At 30.6% G+C, this 20,728-nt stretch overlaps 2 protein-coding genes and 1 long non-coding RNA gene across 3 annotated transcripts in view; 1 reads left to right on the top strand and 2 right to left on the bottom strand.

The window, feature by feature from the left end:
- Positions 1 to 20,728, top strand: part of LOC127707717 (RNA polymerase I-specific transcription initiation factor RRN3-like) — a 214,645-nt gene that overhangs the window by 145,177 nt on the left and 48,740 nt on the right. The window lies entirely within an intron of this gene.
- LOC127707719 (coilin-like) overlaps positions 427 to 20,728 on the bottom strand; it is a 40,097-nt gene continuing 19,795 nt past the window's right edge. Inside the window, exons 6-7 of the mRNA XM_052212424.1 lie at positions 1,272 to 1,345; positions 427 to 634 (exon numbers count right to left, since the gene is read on the bottom strand). Of these exons, the coding sequence (XP_052068384.1) occupies positions 587 to 634; positions 1,272 to 1,345 (122 nt within the window). The 3' untranslated portion in view covers positions 427 to 586. The remainder of the gene's footprint in view (positions 635 to 1,271; positions 1,346 to 20,728) is intronic.
- Positions 9,564 to 15,206, bottom strand: LOC127707751 (uncharacterized). Its single transcript, XR_007984991.1, has 3 exons — positions 14,683 to 15,206; positions 13,092 to 13,445; positions 9,564 to 11,249 (listed from the first exon to the last, which is right to left on the bottom strand). It is a non-coding gene; the product is annotated as an uncharacterized LOC127707751 (long non-coding RNA).

The following is a 20,728-nucleotide window of genomic DNA, read 5'->3' as shown; positions in this document are numbered from 1 at the left end:
TAGATCTGTTTCTCAGATACTAATAGCAATAAGTTAACTTTATTTGGTGTATTGAATGATTGTATGTTATATACGTCCCACTGGTAGGGTTCGTCTGATCATGGTCATTGATAATATTAGTTTATGTGGTACTTATGGCTTAACTTTTATCATAAATATTTATAACATAAATTCAATCATAATCAGAAAAGCAGGCGGGATGTTTCAATGTGTGCACTCTTGGTTTACAATTGTTGGGAAGTACCCTTTAAAACTGTCCAATGTAATGTTAAGTTCATTTTTTTTTTAGAAATGACATAAAAGGCACCAAGTGATGCATAGCCTGTAGTGTATATTCCTCCATTTTGTTAAATGAATTGTAATAACTTCTTCTTCTTTCTTTACTGTGCCAGGCTCCTCTGGAGCATTATTGCACAAAACTATTACTATACTTCTTTTAACTATTTTATTGACTTTTTGTAAAAAAAAATTATTCCTTCACATCTACAGTACATGAAAGTTGAACACATCCCTTTAAAACATATTGAAGATGCATTGTTTCAATGCTTATGAAATCTTCCCAGTTTTTTCGACAATTCATCTATTGTTAGGATAAAAGTTTTGGCTCTATCAATGATTCTAGTGGAAGGCAAACCTGAAAAAGAAAACAAAAATTCCTAAACGTTTATTTCAGAAAATAAGAAATGTGTAAGGTAAAACCATTCTGAATGCAAATAGAATGTTGATTTATTAAAAAAGCATTCTCATTTGAGAAATCTAATAGTTCAAAACTGTTTTCATAAAAACATAGATCATTATATAAAACTCTATATACCACTTTAATATTGTTAGGATTGTGTAAAGTTATTTTTTCAAGTGTAAAATAATCGGATTTCATGAATACACTTTTGGGTGGATAGTTGCCATTTAAAAGATACTTAATATTTGGATTTTATAATTTCTTATTCCTATATCAAAGATATTAAAGACAAGAATTTTGTTAAGGACCTAAATTCATTGTTAGCAGTCATCATAGTCACACATTAACTAATGTAAGTACCTAATGATTATCATGAATCTTCAGCAGACAATAGTACCATGTAACAAATTCCCATTCCTGAATTGTAGGACGGTTTGTCTAATTGTTAAAAACTGTACAGCATTGAGAAACTAAAGGCACAAATTTATTTTCTCTTTCAATATTCACTACATTTATGTTACATCTTACATAGTTTTATGTTCATGTACATTTACCAATATTGAATACAGTTTTCTTAACAGGACAAGTGTACCTTTATATCTGTTTCTATGGCAATGTTTTCTTCATCTTCAAAGACTACTTCAAATTTTCCATTCACATTCAGTTCTGCAATGAAAATATAAATAAACAATTCTTTGCTCTTTCTATAACTTAACATTGATCATCATCAACTTCTACAAATGATCATTTATGTGATAATTCTCTATTACAGATAGAACAAGACTGTTTTTAGCAATCTCCGGCGCAGAGTTCATATCCGTTCCGTACATGCTCCGCAATACTACACTTAATATGACCTCTGCCATACGATTGGTTGACTCCATGAGGAAATTTCCTCATGGCGGCCAAGCGGAAGGACTCGAATGAGGTGAAAAGGCACTGTGTGAAAATGGCGGATTATGAAATAACTCTCAGACGTCTCGGGCATCCTGACATCATTCTCAAACCTAAACAGATTGAAGTGCTGGACGAAATCGTGAAAGGAACGCTTGAGACATTAGCTATTTTGCCAACTGGCTATGGGAAGAGCCTTTTATACCAAATGGCCCCGCTAATCTTGGACGGCACTGTGATTGTTTTCTCACCACTCAGTGTCATTCAAGAAGAGCAAGTTAAAGAATTGAAGGCCTCGGCACTGAAAAGTTGTATCTTGAATACTAGGGTAAAATCTAGTTTTATTCTTATATTCTTTTATCAGTTGATTGGGTATCGTATACGCCAAAGAACTTACCTGCTTAAGATGAACTAGATCAACGCCAATATGTTTTTAAATTCACTGTATATATGATGTATAGCACAATTTATTGACTAAAGCACGATTAAAAACTTATTCAACACAAAATAATTCGGAAAACGGGTGCGAACACGAAAGGGGCTAATGGTCATAATTATTTGGACTGGGTAGGTGGGTGGCATGGGGGTTAAGAATTTTGTTTTAACTGATTTAAGGTTTATTCATAACAAATCATGGTTCACAGGCACTCGTCCCAGAACAAAATTTCCTATATACCTTTATATAACAAAGGTATACAGGAAAAAAAATTCTGAGACAAGTGCCTGTGTCATGCCTCATGGTTCCATCAAATTACATTTTTTATATGATTGCAAAAAATTTGCGGTCATATTTTATAACCACAAAAGGAAGGTTGGGATTGATTTTGGGGGTTATGGTCCCCACCGTTTAGGAAATAGGGGCCAAAACAAGCATTTTTCTAGATTCAGGACAATAACTTGTGTATTTATAGTATTTTGATTGCTCTGAAACTGTACCAAAAGGTTCAATACGATTATACCACAAGTAGAAGGTTGGGATTCATTTTGGGGGTAATTGCCTAAACCGTTCAGGAATTAGGGGCCAAAAAAGGTCTAAAACAAGCATTTTTCTAGTTTTCAGACAATAACTTGTGTTTAAGTGTATGGATGTCTCTTAATTTGTACCACATTTTACAAGAAGAAAAAAAAATCAAATTTGGAGGGGGGGGGGGGGGGTAAAAAAAATATTTTGGCGGGTTCAATTTTTTTCCCCTCTGATTTAAGAAATTGTAAATTTTCCAAAGAAAAAAATTGGGGGGGGTCACAATTTATTTTTTTAATTCTGTTCTTTAATTTAATTAATGTTCTGTGTGAGCCAAGGCTCAGTGTGGAAGACCATACTTTAACATATAATGGTTTAATTTTACAAATTGTGACTTCGATGAGACAGTTGTCTCTTTGGTACTCATACCAAGTCTTCTTATATCTATATACAAGACCAAAATTTGCTGGATCAAGTAACAAAAATGATAAGATTGCATTTATTAGTGACTTTAATGTCACTTACAGCACGTCTAGTATAAATAATAAAGAATTATGAGTGCAAAGAGATGATCACTGACTAATCCCTTTTTCTGATTTTCCATTTTAATATAATTAATTACATGTAACAAATAACTGTAGTGGTAGCCTAAAGCCACCTGATGAGTACCCTTGGCAGGGACGAAACAGTTTTACTAACATGCCTAAGAAAAGATAACTGCTATTCATATATTTGAAGATACTCATGTCTGTCTGGTAGGGTTCAACTAAACTTAAACCTCCTGTTCATGGTACACCAGTTAATTTGAAGTTTGTTTTGCTAAGTCTGTTACTCAGATACTGTAATTTATACTTGTGTATGTCAAGTTGTCAACTATATATTTATATATATATATATATATATAATTTGTCTAAATATCAGCCCAACAATGTTTTGTTCTTCCCTGGCCAGGATTTAAACTCATATATTTATATATATATTTTGGTATATAATGTGTACAAGGTTTATCTGTTAGGAAACATTTAACATTGACCTCGCTTTTATAAGCCTTACAAGTATGTTCAAAAGTATTTGGTTTCGTCAATAAGGTTAAGAGTAGTTTCTGATTCATTGAATGATACATAAATTTGATAAAATATATTCATTTGGCTTGAACCAATTATGACACTTGATTGTTGGCTATATTCTTCTGTTTCAGTATCTTATAATTATTGGCTGGTAGTTTTGCATAGTTAATTGTAGATCTTTTATGCCACAGGGAAGACTGTTGACTGCAGGGAATGAGGAAGATATCAAAGATCTTAAGTGTGATATAGATACTTCAGATATATCTAATTGTAATTTAATATTTGCCCATCCAGAAGCCTTCTTCTGCACATCAGAAGGAAATGATCTTTTGGATTCCTCTAGGTATAAAACTATTTATATACATGTATTTATTATATATAGAAAAATAAATCCAAAAATAAAAAATATAAATTATTGACATATCACTTTTTTGTCCTGTTTAATGGGTCTTTAAAGCAATAATGCAATTGAAAAAATGGAATGTTGGTTTACTTCAACACAGTCTGGTTAAAAACAAACAGTCCCAACAGAGTTTAGTTTTTCAGATTTTGTTTTCTTAAAACCACTGACAGAAAATTCTTGACAAAAAACTTGCTTCACATTACATAAACACTATATTGTGAAATAAGCTATTTAAAATTTTCAGAATGATAAATGAAACATCATTGTAAAAATTATCAGACAATTAAAGTGTCATTGGTAATCTTTTTGAAAGATAGTATTCCTTTTTTATGCCCCGGCCTTAGCGGAGGGGGCATTAAGTTTTACCCTTGTCTGCTGTACGTACCTCCCAAAATTGGTTTCCATTCTCTAACTTGAGTTTGCCTTAGCCAAATGTTATGAAACTTGTACACAATGATTATTACCACTAAACACAGATCAAGTTTGAATTGTGGTGGCGTCACTTTATCAGTTCTACAGTTAAGCCCCTTTATAAATGGCAAAATTGCAAAATTTTTAGTTTCCTTTCTCTAACTTAAGTTTGCCTCAACCAAATGTTATGAAACTTATACACAATGCTTATAACCACAAAACACAGATCAAGTTTGAATTTTGGTGGCGTCACTTCAACCATTTGCGAGTTGTGCCCTTTATAAATGGAAAAAAAATGCTAAATTTTTAGTTTCCGTTCTCTAACTTAAGTTGCCTCAACCAAATGCTTATTACATGTACCACAAAACACTGATCAAGTCGAATTTTGGTGGCGTCACTTTAACCATCATCGAATTATGCCCCTTTTTAAAATAAAAGTTGCAAAATTTTTAGTTTCCATTCTGTAACTTATTAAGTTTGCCCCAACCAAACATTATGAAACCTATACACAATACTTATTACCACAAAACTCAGATCAAGTACAAAATTTGGTAGTGTCACTTTCATCTTTCTTGAGTTATGTCTCTTTATAATGTTGTATGTAAGTGGGGGCATCATCTGTGTCCATGGAGACACATTCTCCATTTATTTTTTCTCAGTTTAAAATGAATTGCCCAGCTGGGTAAAAACCAGACCAGGTAAATAAGATTAGGATTAACCAACAATCTTTTTTCATGGCATTGATTTTAGTGTTGATTTTTTTGAATTTAAGTAATAGCCTCATTACTTTTTCAGTCATGATAAATGTGCTAATGACCTAGTCATCAATAAACAGATAATGATAAATTCGGTTATTGTTGAGAATTTAAATTTTAATGAATTTAGTACAACATTACAATGTATGTGTGCATTAATACATTACAATGGCCAATAACAGTAAATAGTAGAATTCCATGTTTTTCTTACTTATTTCTTGTAGTTTCAAATCTTCAGTAAAGGCAATTGTTATTGACGAATGTCATAAAGTTGCAGATTGGTACGTTATAACTTTCTTTGTGTTTTCATTTAAGATTCAGTTTCACAAGATTTTTTTTGTTTGACAATAGCAAAATGTATTGAAGATATGAATAAATACTGGTACCTATCCATACTTTTCAAATGAATTTTATGGACATCTATTACTTTTTAGAAAACAATTTTTAAAGTCATTCTTTAAGCTTTTGTCATGGTTGTGCATTACCCTGTCAATAATGAATATAGTTATATATTTTATCAAGCATTGTCCATTTCTTTGAAAGTAAAGTCTGGCTTTTCACCTTTCTTATCAAATTTGTAACTTCATCTGAAGATTGTGCATTTTGATTTTTTCCAATTTAAAAAATCAATTTGTCTTATATAATCTCAATAATATTTTGTTGTTTTGTTTTACATTTAACCATTAATTTGAAGTTTACATCTTGACATGATGTTTTTTGGAGTTGATTTGATTTTCATCAGATTTTACTGATACTGTTTGAAATGTGTTAAACAGATAATGTAAGTATGAAACAGAAAGAAAGGTTAGTATGAAGTGTTATTAAGATATTCTAGTATTGGGTTGATTACACTTCTGCTGGAATAATTGTATCCATAGCCAGGTAGTTCCTGTTTTAACTGAAAATGTTGGATTTTTATACGATCGCAAATCATATATTGGTATGACGCTGGCATCTTCGTCGTCCGAAGACACATTGGTTTTCGCACTCTAACTTTAGTTTAAGTGAATGGATCTCTATGAAATTTTACCATAAGGTTCAATACCAAAAGGAAGGTGGGGATTGATTTTGGGGGTTATGGTACCAACAGTTAAGGAATTAGGGGCCAAAAATAAGCATTTTTGTAACTTCCAGACATAACTTGTGTGTTAGTGTATGGATCTCTCTGACATTGTACCACAAGGTTCCATATCACAAAGGGTAACACATTTCCATTATATATTCATATTTGATTATTCATACAAGACTTAATGTATAGCTATTTGTCTATTCATTATTTACAGCAACACTCCTTAGAGGTGGAAATTATCTAACAATACAAACAAACAAATATTTTATTTTATTTGCCAATCACGGCGCCCAAAATGAGCAGAATAATTACAATATAATTTCAAACATAATATAAAAGTAAATTAAAAATAGGTTAAACAAAGTACATAACATGATTAATTTTGATTTAATTGATTAATACATGTAGCAAGATATTTCTTGAACAAAGCAATGAGTAATATATTCCTTGTTACCATATGTTCTGTCTTATATTGATCCCAAATGTCCATTTTTTTTATTAGTTTATTCTCAATGCATGTCTGCATTTTAGTTTATGGTTTAACTTCCTGTTTTCATCCGATATTAACTTCTATAATGCAGCTAGTATAAGCTTATCATGTTAACATTTAATAATTAATGCTTTTGTGTTGCTTTAATCTGAAAATTTTATTGCCATTTTATTTCCACCTTACTAACAACATACATTATATAGAAGTCTGTATCTATTGGGTAATACACTTGCTGTATGTTGGTTCAATTCCAACTGCGGACAACCAATGTATATTATTCCAGCTATTAACATTAAACTGTGAAAGCATTTTTTCCTGATGTCTTTAACCAGTATTGTTTTTAAAATATAATAAATTATATGCATTTTTTGATATTTAGATTCAGTGATTTTCTTTTAAATTGATATCATGTTGATAACTATAAATATTACAAATGGAGAACACAAATTACAAGATTATATTTTATGAAATCAGAGTTTTAATGGGAAAAAATAATTTCACATTGCTTATCTCCCCTTTATTTGGTGATGGTGAATTTAACTTTAATTATGGAACAGTTATTATCAAAATGTATTACCATTACTTATGTTTATTTACTGAATAGGGGGAAATCATTCAGAAAAGCATTTCATCACTTGAAGGAGCTTCCAGGATTTTTTCCGGGAGTACCAAGATTGGGACTCAGTGCAACTGTTACAAAACAGGAAGAGAAGACAGTTACCACTTCCATAGGAATGAAACATCCGAAAGTAATTCGGGAAAGTCCCGATAGGGAAAACATTTATTTAGATATCAGACTTAAAGAGGCATCCCTTGATATTTATGAGGCCTATGAAAACATCTATAAGCCAATTTGTGACAATTTATTAGAAAATGGGGAAAACTTCCCAGTAACCTTATTATTCATGCCATTACAATACATAGGTAATGCAGCTGCCTACTGTAAGTACATTTTCAAGAAACCTACACTTGAATCATGTGTTTATGGTATCTTATGCAGTGGTCAAGACGAAAGTGTCAAAAATTATGTTATTAAAGAGTTGTCATGTGAAAACCCAAGAATAAAACTTGTGTTTTGCACATCAGTTGTTGGTATGGGGTTTAATTCTCCATCAATCACAAGAGTCATCCATGCACGGCCACCAAGGTCACTGTCTGATTATGTGCAAGAGATTGGGCGTGCTGGTCGTTCAGGAATTGCAGCCAAAGCTGTCCTATATTACAGCAATAGGGATATTGCTGCCAATGTAGTGGATATAAAGCCTGATATTATTGGTTTCTGTAGGGAAAAGGGTTGTATTAGAGAACACCTTCTGCAGCAGTATGGCTTTGAAAAATCAGCTGTAAAGGGTCATATTTGCTGTTACAACTGTAAACGACTATGTTCATGTATTGAATGTGAGATGCTGAGAATAGAATTGTAAATAGGCAATAACCCTACCAAACTCACCCCCATCCAACTCCCAATTTCAAAATTTTTAAATAGAATAATTATTATTATAAAACACTTTTTGCGTATATAAATTTTATTCAAGTTTAGAGTGATACACAATAAACTATTCTGAAAACTTAACATTCTTAGTCTACAAAGCATTGAAATTCAACATTTAAACTTAATATTAGGAGGCAATGTATAAAAATAACTTACATTTAAAGGCTATACAATTGATACAATATTTCATTAACTTTTTTAAAAATCCCATAAATACAGACAAAAGTTCATTTTTGGGTTTTTTTGTTGTTGTAACCATTCAGTGGACAGGTTTAAATGCTTACAAATGATCAATTTACTGATTCAAGTATACTAGTTGTAGTGAAATAAAATTCCAATGATCAGATTTTTGTTTTCATATCAATACATTAATATTACTCTATTGTTTTATGTAATGGTAATCTTTAAATCCTTTTGTTACCCTAAAAAAGGTTCTCATAAGAGATCACCTGCCCTAAAAAAATGAATTTCATGCTTTTTGGCCAATGTTTTTTAAAATGGTGATGAACAATACATAATAGCATAAATCAATTTCAAAAATCATAAGCAAAAACAGATGTTTCTCCAAACTCTCCATTTAAAAAAAAACCATACATATTTTTTACAATTTGCTTCAACTTGGAATAACAAAATATACATTCATTTTAACTTCTTATAATCCATTTACAGAAGACATCACTCAAATTCATTTTTAAGTCAGAACTACACATTTTTTAAATCAACAAATTTCAATTAATATATTACAAGTACTTACAAACAAAGAGGCAAACAGACTTGATGATAACTATAAATATTCTTGAATGTTTTTTTTTTTCATTCAATATACAATACAAGTCAATATCACAGTTTATATCACAGTTATTTCAAAATCGAACACTTATAATGAAAAAAATATCACAGTCAATGTAAATTTCTCTTTCACTGAAAGAATTATGTAATAACCTTTACAAAATGGTTACTTCCAAACTATAACAAATTCTCATCTAAACCCAGTCATAATAATAATTACAATATGTTTGGTTAATGTTGTCCACAATTATTAGAAGTGTATTTTTTTCATTCCAATTTTTGTTTTGATATGATATGATATGTAAATGCTTTAAATTAAAACATTCACATTATAAAAAAAGCTATATTTTTTTTAGTCTAAATGCAATTCAACCTTAGTCAATGTTTAAAAATTCAAATTTTATTTATGGTGCCTATATCCATTACAGTTCTTTGCTTTCTAAAACTACATTCCTTCTATCAATTCAACTTTTTTGAAATTTTCTTTCAGTTGTATTACATTTGGTGCTATTCTCAATTGTGTATATAATATGATAATATTAAATGGACAGATAAAAATATAGCAGACTAGCATATGAATTATTTCAAATTATACATTCTTGAAAGCACACTCTTCAGTTTATATTTAGTTTCATAATATGTTGCCTTGTTGATTTATTATCTGAAATGCATTGTTGAAAATTAATGAGAAAATGAGATGCATTCATTTTCTGGTGAGGAAAATATAACGAACTAAAATATTTCATTTTGTACATGTAAAGTAAAATTTTAGTTGTTATTACAATCAATGAATCATGTACAACAAATACAAACTGATAATAGCAGTGAAAAAATAAACTGAAGGTAGATGTACAAGGAAATAACAATATTATATATTTTTAATATTTTATAAAAATATATTACAGTGTATATTATACATTCAAAGTTTTATTGTATATCACTAGTTAGCATACCATTTGTTAAGAAATATAAGGTGATAATATGTATTATTTTATATTGATTATAGAGATGGGAATGATAATTTTTCTTTGGAAATTTGAACCCTACTCATGTTTCTTTAATTAAATATTTACATATTATCATGATAATGTAGACTTTACAAGACAATTGAGTAATGTATTTTAGAAAAAAAATGCTCAATGAAGGGACATTGAGGAACTCGTACAAAATAATGCGATGAGATTTTTAGAAAAATATTAACTTGAGGAAGGGACATGGAGAGACTGGTACAAAACAATAAGGAAAGGTCTTATAGATTAAAATTACACAATGAAGGGACATGGAGAGACACATTAAAACAATTAAGTAGAAAAAAATTAATTAGGGAAAGATACAGATATTAGTCATACAAGGAAAATGTATTTAATGCCAGCATTAGATTGATAAAGACTTACATTTTGGGTGTAATAAATTATTAACATAGCTCACTATAATTTCATTAATTAACAAAGAATATTTAAATAACACAGAATGTAAAAGTCATTATTTCCTGATATTTTAATGAAGAAGTTAAACTTAACTTTATCTACAATATCAATTCCCATTGATATAAAACATTGGGAACTAACTTATCTCCCATTACGAAATGCCAGATTTCTAAATTTATTTGTAAAAATTTAATTCTTACACTATTTTAAAATATAGAAATAAATGTAGCTTAAATAATTTTATTACTAAATATAGAAATAGATAAAGCGTAAATACTTAAACTATAAACTGCTGTTACCTTCATAACATTTGCAGTATTAATGGAGAAAATTTAGTTACATACACATGTACATGTATTAAAAAAAATATGGTTATAATTTATATTTTATTAACATTCAGTAAGTAAGGTATTCCCATTTAATTTTTTAATAGTGACACAAAGTACAGTAGATACAGGCAGTGGATATTCAATAAAACCATTAATTACAGACTATAAAAAATTAAGAATTTAAAAACAACCTTTGAATTTTTTTCTGGATGGCGTGTACAAGATCTTTCTTTGGAACAACTAATTTGGGATTCTTTGCTATGGTTTTAAAACTTTCAAATTGCCTTCCCTTAACATAATTAAAAGGTTGAACTTTCTTTAAAATGTTAATTGCAATTTCAAGATCTTTTGATGAAGTCTTTTTTGCGTGGCTTGTGGTAAGTTTAGGTATATTTAACAAATGATCTATGTTGTCTCCAATTCTATGAATAATATCTGCTGAACTGCTTGCTCTCCTTGAACCATTCTCAGTTTTGTTTGCTCCTATATTAATAAAAATTAGAGTCAACTATAGGATCAACAACAGATGTGACTGATGGACATCTGTATGCTATGAAACTGTCCAAGGTTTTGTCTGCATGTATTGCTTCGAATATCTTACTGTTTAGAAAGTAATCTCTTTATCTTTTTTTAATAGATTTAATTGATCATAAGCAATATTAGTTACACAGTGTGCAATTGTCCTCATAGGAGAATTTATCAGGTCAATAAAACTCATATCTGGTTCCCCTCACCCGATATGAATTTTATTGACCCGATAAATTCTGTAAAACATTGTCAGTTCGTCGTCCGAAGACACATGGTTTCCAGACAATATTAGTATTAGTTAATAGAAATCTATGAAATTTAAACACATGGTTTATAACTACAAAAGGAAGGTTGGGGTTGATTTTGGGGGTTATGATCCTAACTGTTTAGGAATTAGGGGCCAAAAAAGGGGCCCAATAAAGCATTTTTTTAGTATTCAGGCAATAACTTGTGGATTGGTGTATGGATCTCTCTGAAATTGTACAACAAGTTTCCATACCACAAAGGGATGGTTAGAATTGGCTTTAAGGGGGGGGGTGTAATGTCTTAAACCGTATATTGATTAGGGGCAAAAAAGGGGGAAAAAAAGGGTTTCCTTGTTATTGACTATCACTGTTAATTACAATGTTAATTTTGAATTACCTCCCTTACACTGCTTTAAAATTATGGATAAAGAAATTTTGTATTGTCTTGACGAGACTAGCTGTCAATTTATTTTTAGAAGTTACTAATAAAAATGCTGATTAAAGATATTATTTTTAGACATGATTATGTATGTCATTTTCTATTTTAAGACTTTTAGGATGTATTTAAATGGGTAATTATGGTTGCAAACTTCAATGGAAATTTCAATTGAGATAATGACCATATCTTGAGGGAAACATTTTTTTCTTGGAAAAAGGGGAATGGGGGGGGGGGGAGGTGAAAAAAAATGGGGGGGGGGGGCAATTTTTTTTCTCATTACAGATTATTTCAGAAATTAAAAAGAACATTTCTTCAAATATTATTTTTTATTTATTGTAAAAAAAAAGGGTGGGGTGAAAAAAAAATTTTGCCAAAAAAAAAAAAGGGTGTGGATATTATTTTTTTTTTTTTGGGGGGGGGGTCAATTTGCAACAGCACAGAGTATTGCACAAAAGCAAAAAATTGAATATAAATTCAAATCATATAACCAATTTTAAGTTCTTTGACTACAGTTATTCTGTGTCAGAAACCTATTATGTGTCAAACATTTAATTTCAATCAAAATTCAGACCTGTATCAAGCACGAATATTGTGTCCATTTTCGCCCCAACTGTTTAGGGTTGTACCTCTGCGGTCGTATCCAGCTGTGCTCGGCAAAGCAATTTATTATGTTGATGTTACATTTTTTGTTTTATATGTTGTTGTTACATTCTTTGTTTTCAATAACAACATAATAAGTATACAATATATGTACATTGTCTCAATTTGTCTGAAAATATAAAGTTTATTTGTATGAGCTTGAGAAACAGGACGAAAAGCAAGTTTCGCCGAGATTTTCTCCTGTTTTGTAGTGAGTACAAATAAATTTTATATTTTCCGACAATGTATATATATTGTTTTTATCCTGCAATTAACACCCAACGCTTGAAAATTTAGTTGTTAAAATCCAAATCATTGTCTCTAATTTTGCAAAGAAATCGACATAGTTTCAATGTATTCCGTGAAGTGGACCCCAAAATGAACTGTATCATGAAAAGAAATATTCACATTACCACTTGCCCAAAATGGAAGCAGGGTAACAGGCTGATTGCAGGCTAAATCTATTTTTCTTACCTAGACCTCTTATTAAGTCTTTCTGGTTTCTAATGGCATGCTCCTGCACAAGGTCTGCTTCCTTGTTCTTACCATTTCCCCCTTTAGTATTGATGAATGCCCCTTCTAGCTGTCTCATTTTCATATGAGGGGATGAAAGATGATCTACTTGTAAGATGGTATTTATGCACTCAGAAAAATATTTACTCATTGCTGAGTGGCTGTAAAAAAAGGCAGCATTTTCCTTCATATTCATTATGAGTCTCTCCATGTCCCCCTCCTTTGCTGTGTCATTCATATTCACAATTTGCATCCCCCAGGTTAATAAATTTGTGAAATAGTTGCAAACATAATCGTCTGTACTGTATCCTAGACCTAAAAAATAACTGTTTATTTTAATTTACAAACACAAACAATTTTATCATGTGTAACGATTCATCTTCATCTTCTTCATCTGTACCAATGATCAGGTTGCCTGCATATTGATATTGTAAAATATCAGCTGCGAGCCATAATATGAAGCTTTTTGTTGAGTGAGCGAAGCAAACAAGTTCAAAAAGGATTCATATTGAGTTGAGCAGCTGATATTTTACCATATAAATATGCAGACAACCAGATAATCGATTTATCAGTTTGTATTTGCATATTTTGCATGAGAGAAACAAGTGTTTTCTTGGTTTCACCAGCAAACCTGAAGATGACTTGATAAGTTCGGAACAAACTTATCAACGTCGGTGATGTACAAGGATTGTAAAAGCCTGACTACCGAAATTTTTTTTTTAAAAAACTTATCAACGTCGGTTCATACATTATGACCACGCTGATATGTTCGGGTCAAAGTTATTTAAATACCGGGTCAACGTATTTGATGTCACAAAGCTGTGGTATGCAATTTTATTCAGAGCTGAACAGTGTGATATAGACAGTTAAGGAAGTCCGATAAGTTTAAATGTTAAGCTGATTTATGTACCGGTATATGTATCCAGATATGTATATCTGCCTTTTCATTCCTTTAATTTAATTATTTAGCTTGGTCATTAAGTGTACATTGACTGTACTATTATTTGTCTGTTTGTCTTTTTATTTTTGGCCATGACGTTGTCAGTTTGTTTTCGATCTATGAGTTTGACTGTCCCTCTGGTATCTTTCGTCCCTCTTTTTTTTTGAAATGCATCCAATATTTTATTTTAGCTGTAGAAATATGTAATTTTAAATAGTGTGGACTCCTTGATTTTTTCTAGGGTACCAATTTTCATGGAATGTGGAATACTTGCATTTTCTCAAATATTTGATTTCATGATGGTTGTGTCAAAGTCAGCATGCATCAATTTGAAAATTTAAAATTCAATGAACATGAATTTAAAGTAATGTTTGCCACCGTACCAATGAAATAATTATATGAAAATTGGTATCCAACAAATAATATTGTTGGCACGGTATTTTACAATATTTGATCCACAACTTTATAGCAATATTCAATGTTAATTTGATGTGCTTCAGTTTTCTGAGATATGACATGCATATAGATGTAAAGCTCACGATTCTTGCTTCTTAATATGTATGTATTAAACAAAAGGTAATTTTAATTATAAAAACTCTCAATTGTACAAACCATAAATCTTTGAAAAAACACTACTAAGCACAATGTCTCTGTTTTGTTCTCTGCAGTCCTTGATTTCATCTGAAGCTATGTGAATTAATGCTTTAACAATTAGCAGAAGTAGTTCTTCATGGGCTTTGTAGTTTGATTTTACATTTCCATTAACATCATTCCTCCTTAATGCTGTCTTCATGTGAAACAAAGTTCCACACTCTCCCAATGAATCGCTTTTAAATAAGGCTTTATATGCTTTCTAAAAAAATTGACATAAAGACAGTGTTAAAATAACTTCAATTTTACTTTTAAATATCGGAACTTGTTTTTTAAGCCTATAAATCAAACATTAAGAATGCACTTAGGTGAAATTAAAAAAATCAAGAATATAGAATTAATGCTATGAGAGAGCATTACTTAAGGAACAAAATAAGCACAAAGTTGAAGGGGACTTTAGGTTTGCATTCGGTCAAATCAGTTTTCCACACTTTTTCTTCGTTCTTGAATATGTTGATTTGATATTTGGTATATTGTTTTATCATGACAAGATACAGATAAAGTTAGAATTTTGTTCCGGTCTAAAGATTCTGTGCAGAATTATGGTCCTTGGACTCAGAATGCTTGTTGATAACTTAAATTACGAAAGGGACTAAGTATGAATACAATAAAACATACAGATAGAAGATCTTGCTTCACATGCCAAAGTTCACAAGTGACCGGGGACAAATGTTCAAATCGACCCTTCGGTGTTGGTGCTAAATATGTAATGTTTTTAGCATTTTGCAGTCTCTCCCTGGTCAGCATATCTCCTCCTAAAACCACTCCATATTTATCTAATACATCCGTATTTCCTGTAATAGGAATATTACAAACATTAACACATTTTGGATTTCAATCAAATTTTGATGGCTATCATAAACAAATGCAACGCTTTTTATACGACCGCAAAAAAAATTTTGCGTTCATATATTGGTATGACGTTGGCGTCTTTGTCCGAAGACACATCGGTTTTCGCACTCTAACTTTAGTTTAAGTGAATGGATCTCTATGAAATTTTACCATAAGGTTCAATACCACCAAAGGGAGGTTGGGATTGATTTTGGGGGTTATGGTACCAACAGTTAAGGAATTAGGGACCAAAAATAACCATTTTTGTAACTTCCAGACATAGGGTCAGTTTCAAAAGCGTATAGACTGTATGATATCATATACAAAAAAACTAAGCGACATCTTTTGAAACAAAAATACAGCGGAAGAAAAAAATTAGGCGGAAGAAAAAAACAAAATAATCAGAACAAAATCAATAGGTCTTTCCACGGAAAGGTGGGTGGAAAGACCTAAAAAAATGTTATGAACAGTATGCAATGTAAACTAATTCCTTTATTACCATATGCCTTTGTGTGCAAATCAATTATTTGATCCTCATAGTCACCCATTATATCCAGACAGTCTTCATTTTTCGATTCATTCTTGAACATTATTTTCAACGTAAAGACCTGCTGTTTCTTTGACATGCTGTCACTGTAACTTAAAATTAAGAAAATGCCAAATGAAGTATTATTATAGAAGATAAGGTTCTATATTCATATGATATTTCTGTTACTTCTGTAATTCTTTTATGTAATATGTTAATAAAAGTCAAAGAATTACAATCAAACCAGTGCTAGGGGCCATCTGATCTTATACTTGCATTGAGGTGAGAGTTTTTGCTTCATGTTGAAGTCCTCACTGTCGCTTTGAAATGAAGAATAGCTATAAATATGTTATTCCATTGCATTTTGTGTTTTGTTGTACAGGAGTTTTATGTCAATATATGAAAGAAGATGTGGTATGATTGCCAATGAGACAACTCTTCACAATAGACCAAATGACACCGAAATTAACAGCTAAAGGTCACTGTCAGCCTTCAACAATGTGCAAAGCTCATACTGCATAGTCAGCTACCCATATCCTTTATTTTTTTTCTATTATATTTAACATGCAACCATAATTATCTTGGCAATAAAATGCATTTGGTTTGCAGAAAAAATCAAGGAATGTAGAAATATGTTCAACATAAACATGATATAAGATGTAATCACAATGTTCTTTTGCAAAATTTCAACTTGGATCATGAATTTCATTTAAAATTTATAACAAGCATAATTTTCACAGAATAATAAAATTTCCTTTTAATCTACATGTTACTTTGCAATAGTCATTCATATAAGTATTACAATCGTTAACTTGTCTTAACAGACTGTAAATTGGCACTACTTAAACCCATTCCATTGAGGACTGGTGTAATTTCATTTTTTTCCCTATATTTAGACTTAATTTTGTACCGATGTGGTATATGTTGTGGTAGTTTATTTTTAAGCCACTGGAATTCATCCCTGTCACAAAGAAGACGACCTATCAAAACCTTCTGTACATCATTCAGCTTCAATGTTTCACTTTCATTCAAAACAAACATTTCTGCATCTATGTCTTTCAGTCTTACCTAAAAATAAACATAATACATGTATAATTAACCTTGCATAATGTTATAAGGTAGTCTTAACCTCCACTTTGTCCAGGAAAAAACATATTGAATGTAAAATAGATTCAATTTTCCAATCCATCAAGGACCATAAATCATGAACAGCAGAAATGAAATAAGTCCATCTGGAAATTGACATTTTCAACTTGACTACACATACAACATATACTTTAACCTTGAAAACTTGAAAAATTCTCTTTTATTGCACTTAACTACTACAATTTAATCATCAAATTTTTACATAGGAAAACCCATTTAATAAAAGTAACACATAGTGACCACGAATTAACATCTCAAAGAGTAATTAGAATATGTAACCTTTAAGAAAACATCAGTCTGAAAAACATAACTCAACAGAAATGGTTGGAATAACATGTTGTGTTAATAAAAGTTATCTACGTTCATATCCATAGATATGGATATTTTAACACCCTGAAGTATCCAAGTACACCTTGAGGCAAATTTATCCCCGGTCTCAGTTTAAATCTGGCAATTTTTAGAGAAATTCGACCACTAAGTGTAACGTGAAAGCAACGCTTTTTTCATTTTTTTAAATATCTTTTATTGAAATTTGGGAATTTGACATAATTTTAACAGGGTATAGAACCCTGCATGTAGACAAATATAAGACGTTTTTAAACTAAAGACAGAGAAACTGAAATGGGTGGAATTTGGCGCGCAATGTTGTGAGAGTTACATCATAAATGGTGTGACGTCAACATGGGTCATTTGCAAAGCTAGAAATCTAGTAATTAATAAGTATTTCATCAAAAATTTAATTCTAGGGAAAGGGCTTTAACTGAACAAGGGAGCTAAAATCGTGAAAATCGAACTTGACCTGTAACTTGTCATGATAAAACAATACACCAAATATCAAATCAATATCTTAAAGCATGAAGAAAAAAAGTCTGGAAAACTGATTTGCCAGACTGACGGATGGACAGACAGACAGACAAACCTAAAGTCCCCTTCGACTATTGAAGTTCACAGTGTCTAATTATAATTATATTTCAATTTCGCAAATAGATTGTTAGCTTATGGGATAATAAAAGATTTAAACATCTTGAAAGTTGTTTAATATGAAATTTATATGATTTTATTCTGCAATCGACCTTTCTACTATACTAATACAGGTGTACAGATAACACGAAGCGATAAATGTATACTAGATGTTTATAGTCTCCTGGTATCCTGATTTTGTTGCGAGCTAATGTTTTGTCAAATTTCTGTTGACATCACAGTTAAATTTGGGGTCCTCATTGCCGTCCTGTTTAAGCCATGATTTCATAAAAAATTAATTAACAATTGGGCTGGACAATTTTTTTTAAATTAATTGCTGGATAAAGACACTAAACAGTTACTGTCTATGTAATTAAAGAAATCAAATGTAAAATCCATAAAAAATAATACTTCAAATCTTCAACCAATTGAAAAAGAAATTAAAAAGTTAAGAACAAGCCAACCATGCTAACAAAAGTAGCAACAGAAACTGGACTAACTTCTGGTGTATTCTCTGGAAGATTTTGGTAATTAAGTCTGGTGAAAAATGCATTAGAGGCAAACCAGTGTATATCCTGGTTGCTATTGTCTGTCCTTTGGTGGTTTGTTCTGATATACATATCCAAGTTATCACCGGTTATTTTCATTAAAGGGTTTGTACGAATTGCCTCAACCAACATATTGTGTGAAGCAATGACAGCCTTATCAAGAATCCTTAATTTTCCAGAACAGGAAAGGCTTAATGACATCCTGTTCAATCTTCTGATAAACTATTAAATAGAATATAAAATAAAACATGTATGAAATAGTGCTATCATAATCAGTTATAACTTATGTATTTGTGGCCAGGTTAATAATGCACCATCACCAAAAGTAGAAATAAGCACTGTGAAGCCATAAGCACTGTGAAGCCATTTTTATCAATAATAAATGTTTTTGTTCCATTTTGTAATTGTTGAAACTCAAAAACGCTGTAAAATATATAACAGAAGCTAATTTTTCATTTATTTGTTGTTTTTTTTTTTATCAAAATGGAAACATAGGAAAAGATCATTTTTTACTTTTATATTAAATATCATTTGTTATATTTCCCATACCAAAATGTTGATAAGAATGCTTTCACAGTTTAAGTGTTAATAGCTAGCTAGACTAAGATACATTGGTTTGTCTGCAGTTGGATTCGAACCAACATACAGCAAGTGTATTTCCCATTTAATACAGACTTTCATATAATGTATTTTGTTAATGTAAAAGCAGAGTAATGCTGTTACCTAAAAGAAAAGCAAAAGTATACTATAAATTCAGAAATGATTGAGATTTTTATCAATGTGATTTATGTAACTTGGTATTGAGTATCGCAGTAATAACAACTGTAGTATTCTGATATCCAATACATATATCTATCATTATTAAATTTTTCCTGAAATTCCAATAATTAATCTGATTATCTCATATATTTGTTAGTCATGGGATATGTCAATTAAATCTCTGAATTTACAGTATACAATAATGGAAAACATAAAATCTATTTGTATTCATTGCTATCATAATTGGTAGAATATAAAAACAGATTTTATATTTTGAGACATAGGAAAAAGGGAAAGGTTAGGCACTATGCAGTAATAATTATAGCAGAATAAGCATTGAGGTAGCAAAACAAATAAAAGTATAAATTCATGAAAACCTGGGCATATCCAGGTGTAGAGTACAATTGCAATCATAAGACCGTTCAATTTACTGAGATGTAATAACCAAACTCCACCAATAAAATAAGCCCCTACCATTAAATAATCATTACTTGGTCTCCTTCTGAAGAAAAAGTATCTTATGTAACCTTTAAAAAACTATATTGCATAACATTACTTCTTACCTCATCATTTGCATCTCCTTTTACAGCTAACATGGTAATGCATCTCTGTATACCAGAGTTTTTATTGTTTCTCGCAAACATCAGACAAGAGTATGCCACTGCAACACTGGTAATTTGCCTTAAATTCACTTCATCTTTCACACATACTGATACTAGTGTTTCAAGTAAATGTGGACATCTATTGGTATTCAAATATACAAGTGAATTTATATTAAATATTAAAGTACAAATGTTGTAAGAAAGATTAGTTCAAAGAATTTCAATAATAAGTAATGATGTCTTGAGCATCACTGATGAGACATTTATTGTCAAAATATGCAGATCTTTTTATATATATATTGTTATAAAATTGGTACCGTTATTGATTTGATCTTCATCATCAATATTTAGAAAAAAAAGAACAATAATGTTTGAAATTATTGTTTAAAAAAGTAACTTTAAATTGATAATGCATTACAGGAAAGTACTTATTCTGGCAGATAGATATGTTAAAAGTTCTGTTACCACCTGTCTCTGGCCATGAATGTGTAATAAATTAATTGAAATTTGGGTTTTTTTCTGCCACATGTGTTTTTCAATCATTGATGTGGTATGTATCAGACTGTTGGTATTTTATTTTTATGTTTATTTTATTTTCTTAATGGTAAGAATTTTGCTTATTGTTGAAGGTTGTT

The sequence above is a fragment of the Mytilus californianus genome, unplaced genomic scaffold (genome assembly GCF_021869535.1).
Source record: "Mytilus californianus isolate M0D057914Y unplaced genomic scaffold, xbMytCali1.0.p SCAF_7, whole genome shotgun sequence".
NCBI lineage: Eukaryota > Metazoa > Mollusca > Bivalvia > Mytilida > Mytilidae > Mytilus > Mytilus californianus.
The sequence above is the reverse complement of the archived record's forward strand: the minus strand, read 5'-3'. Positions and strand labels throughout refer to the sequence as shown.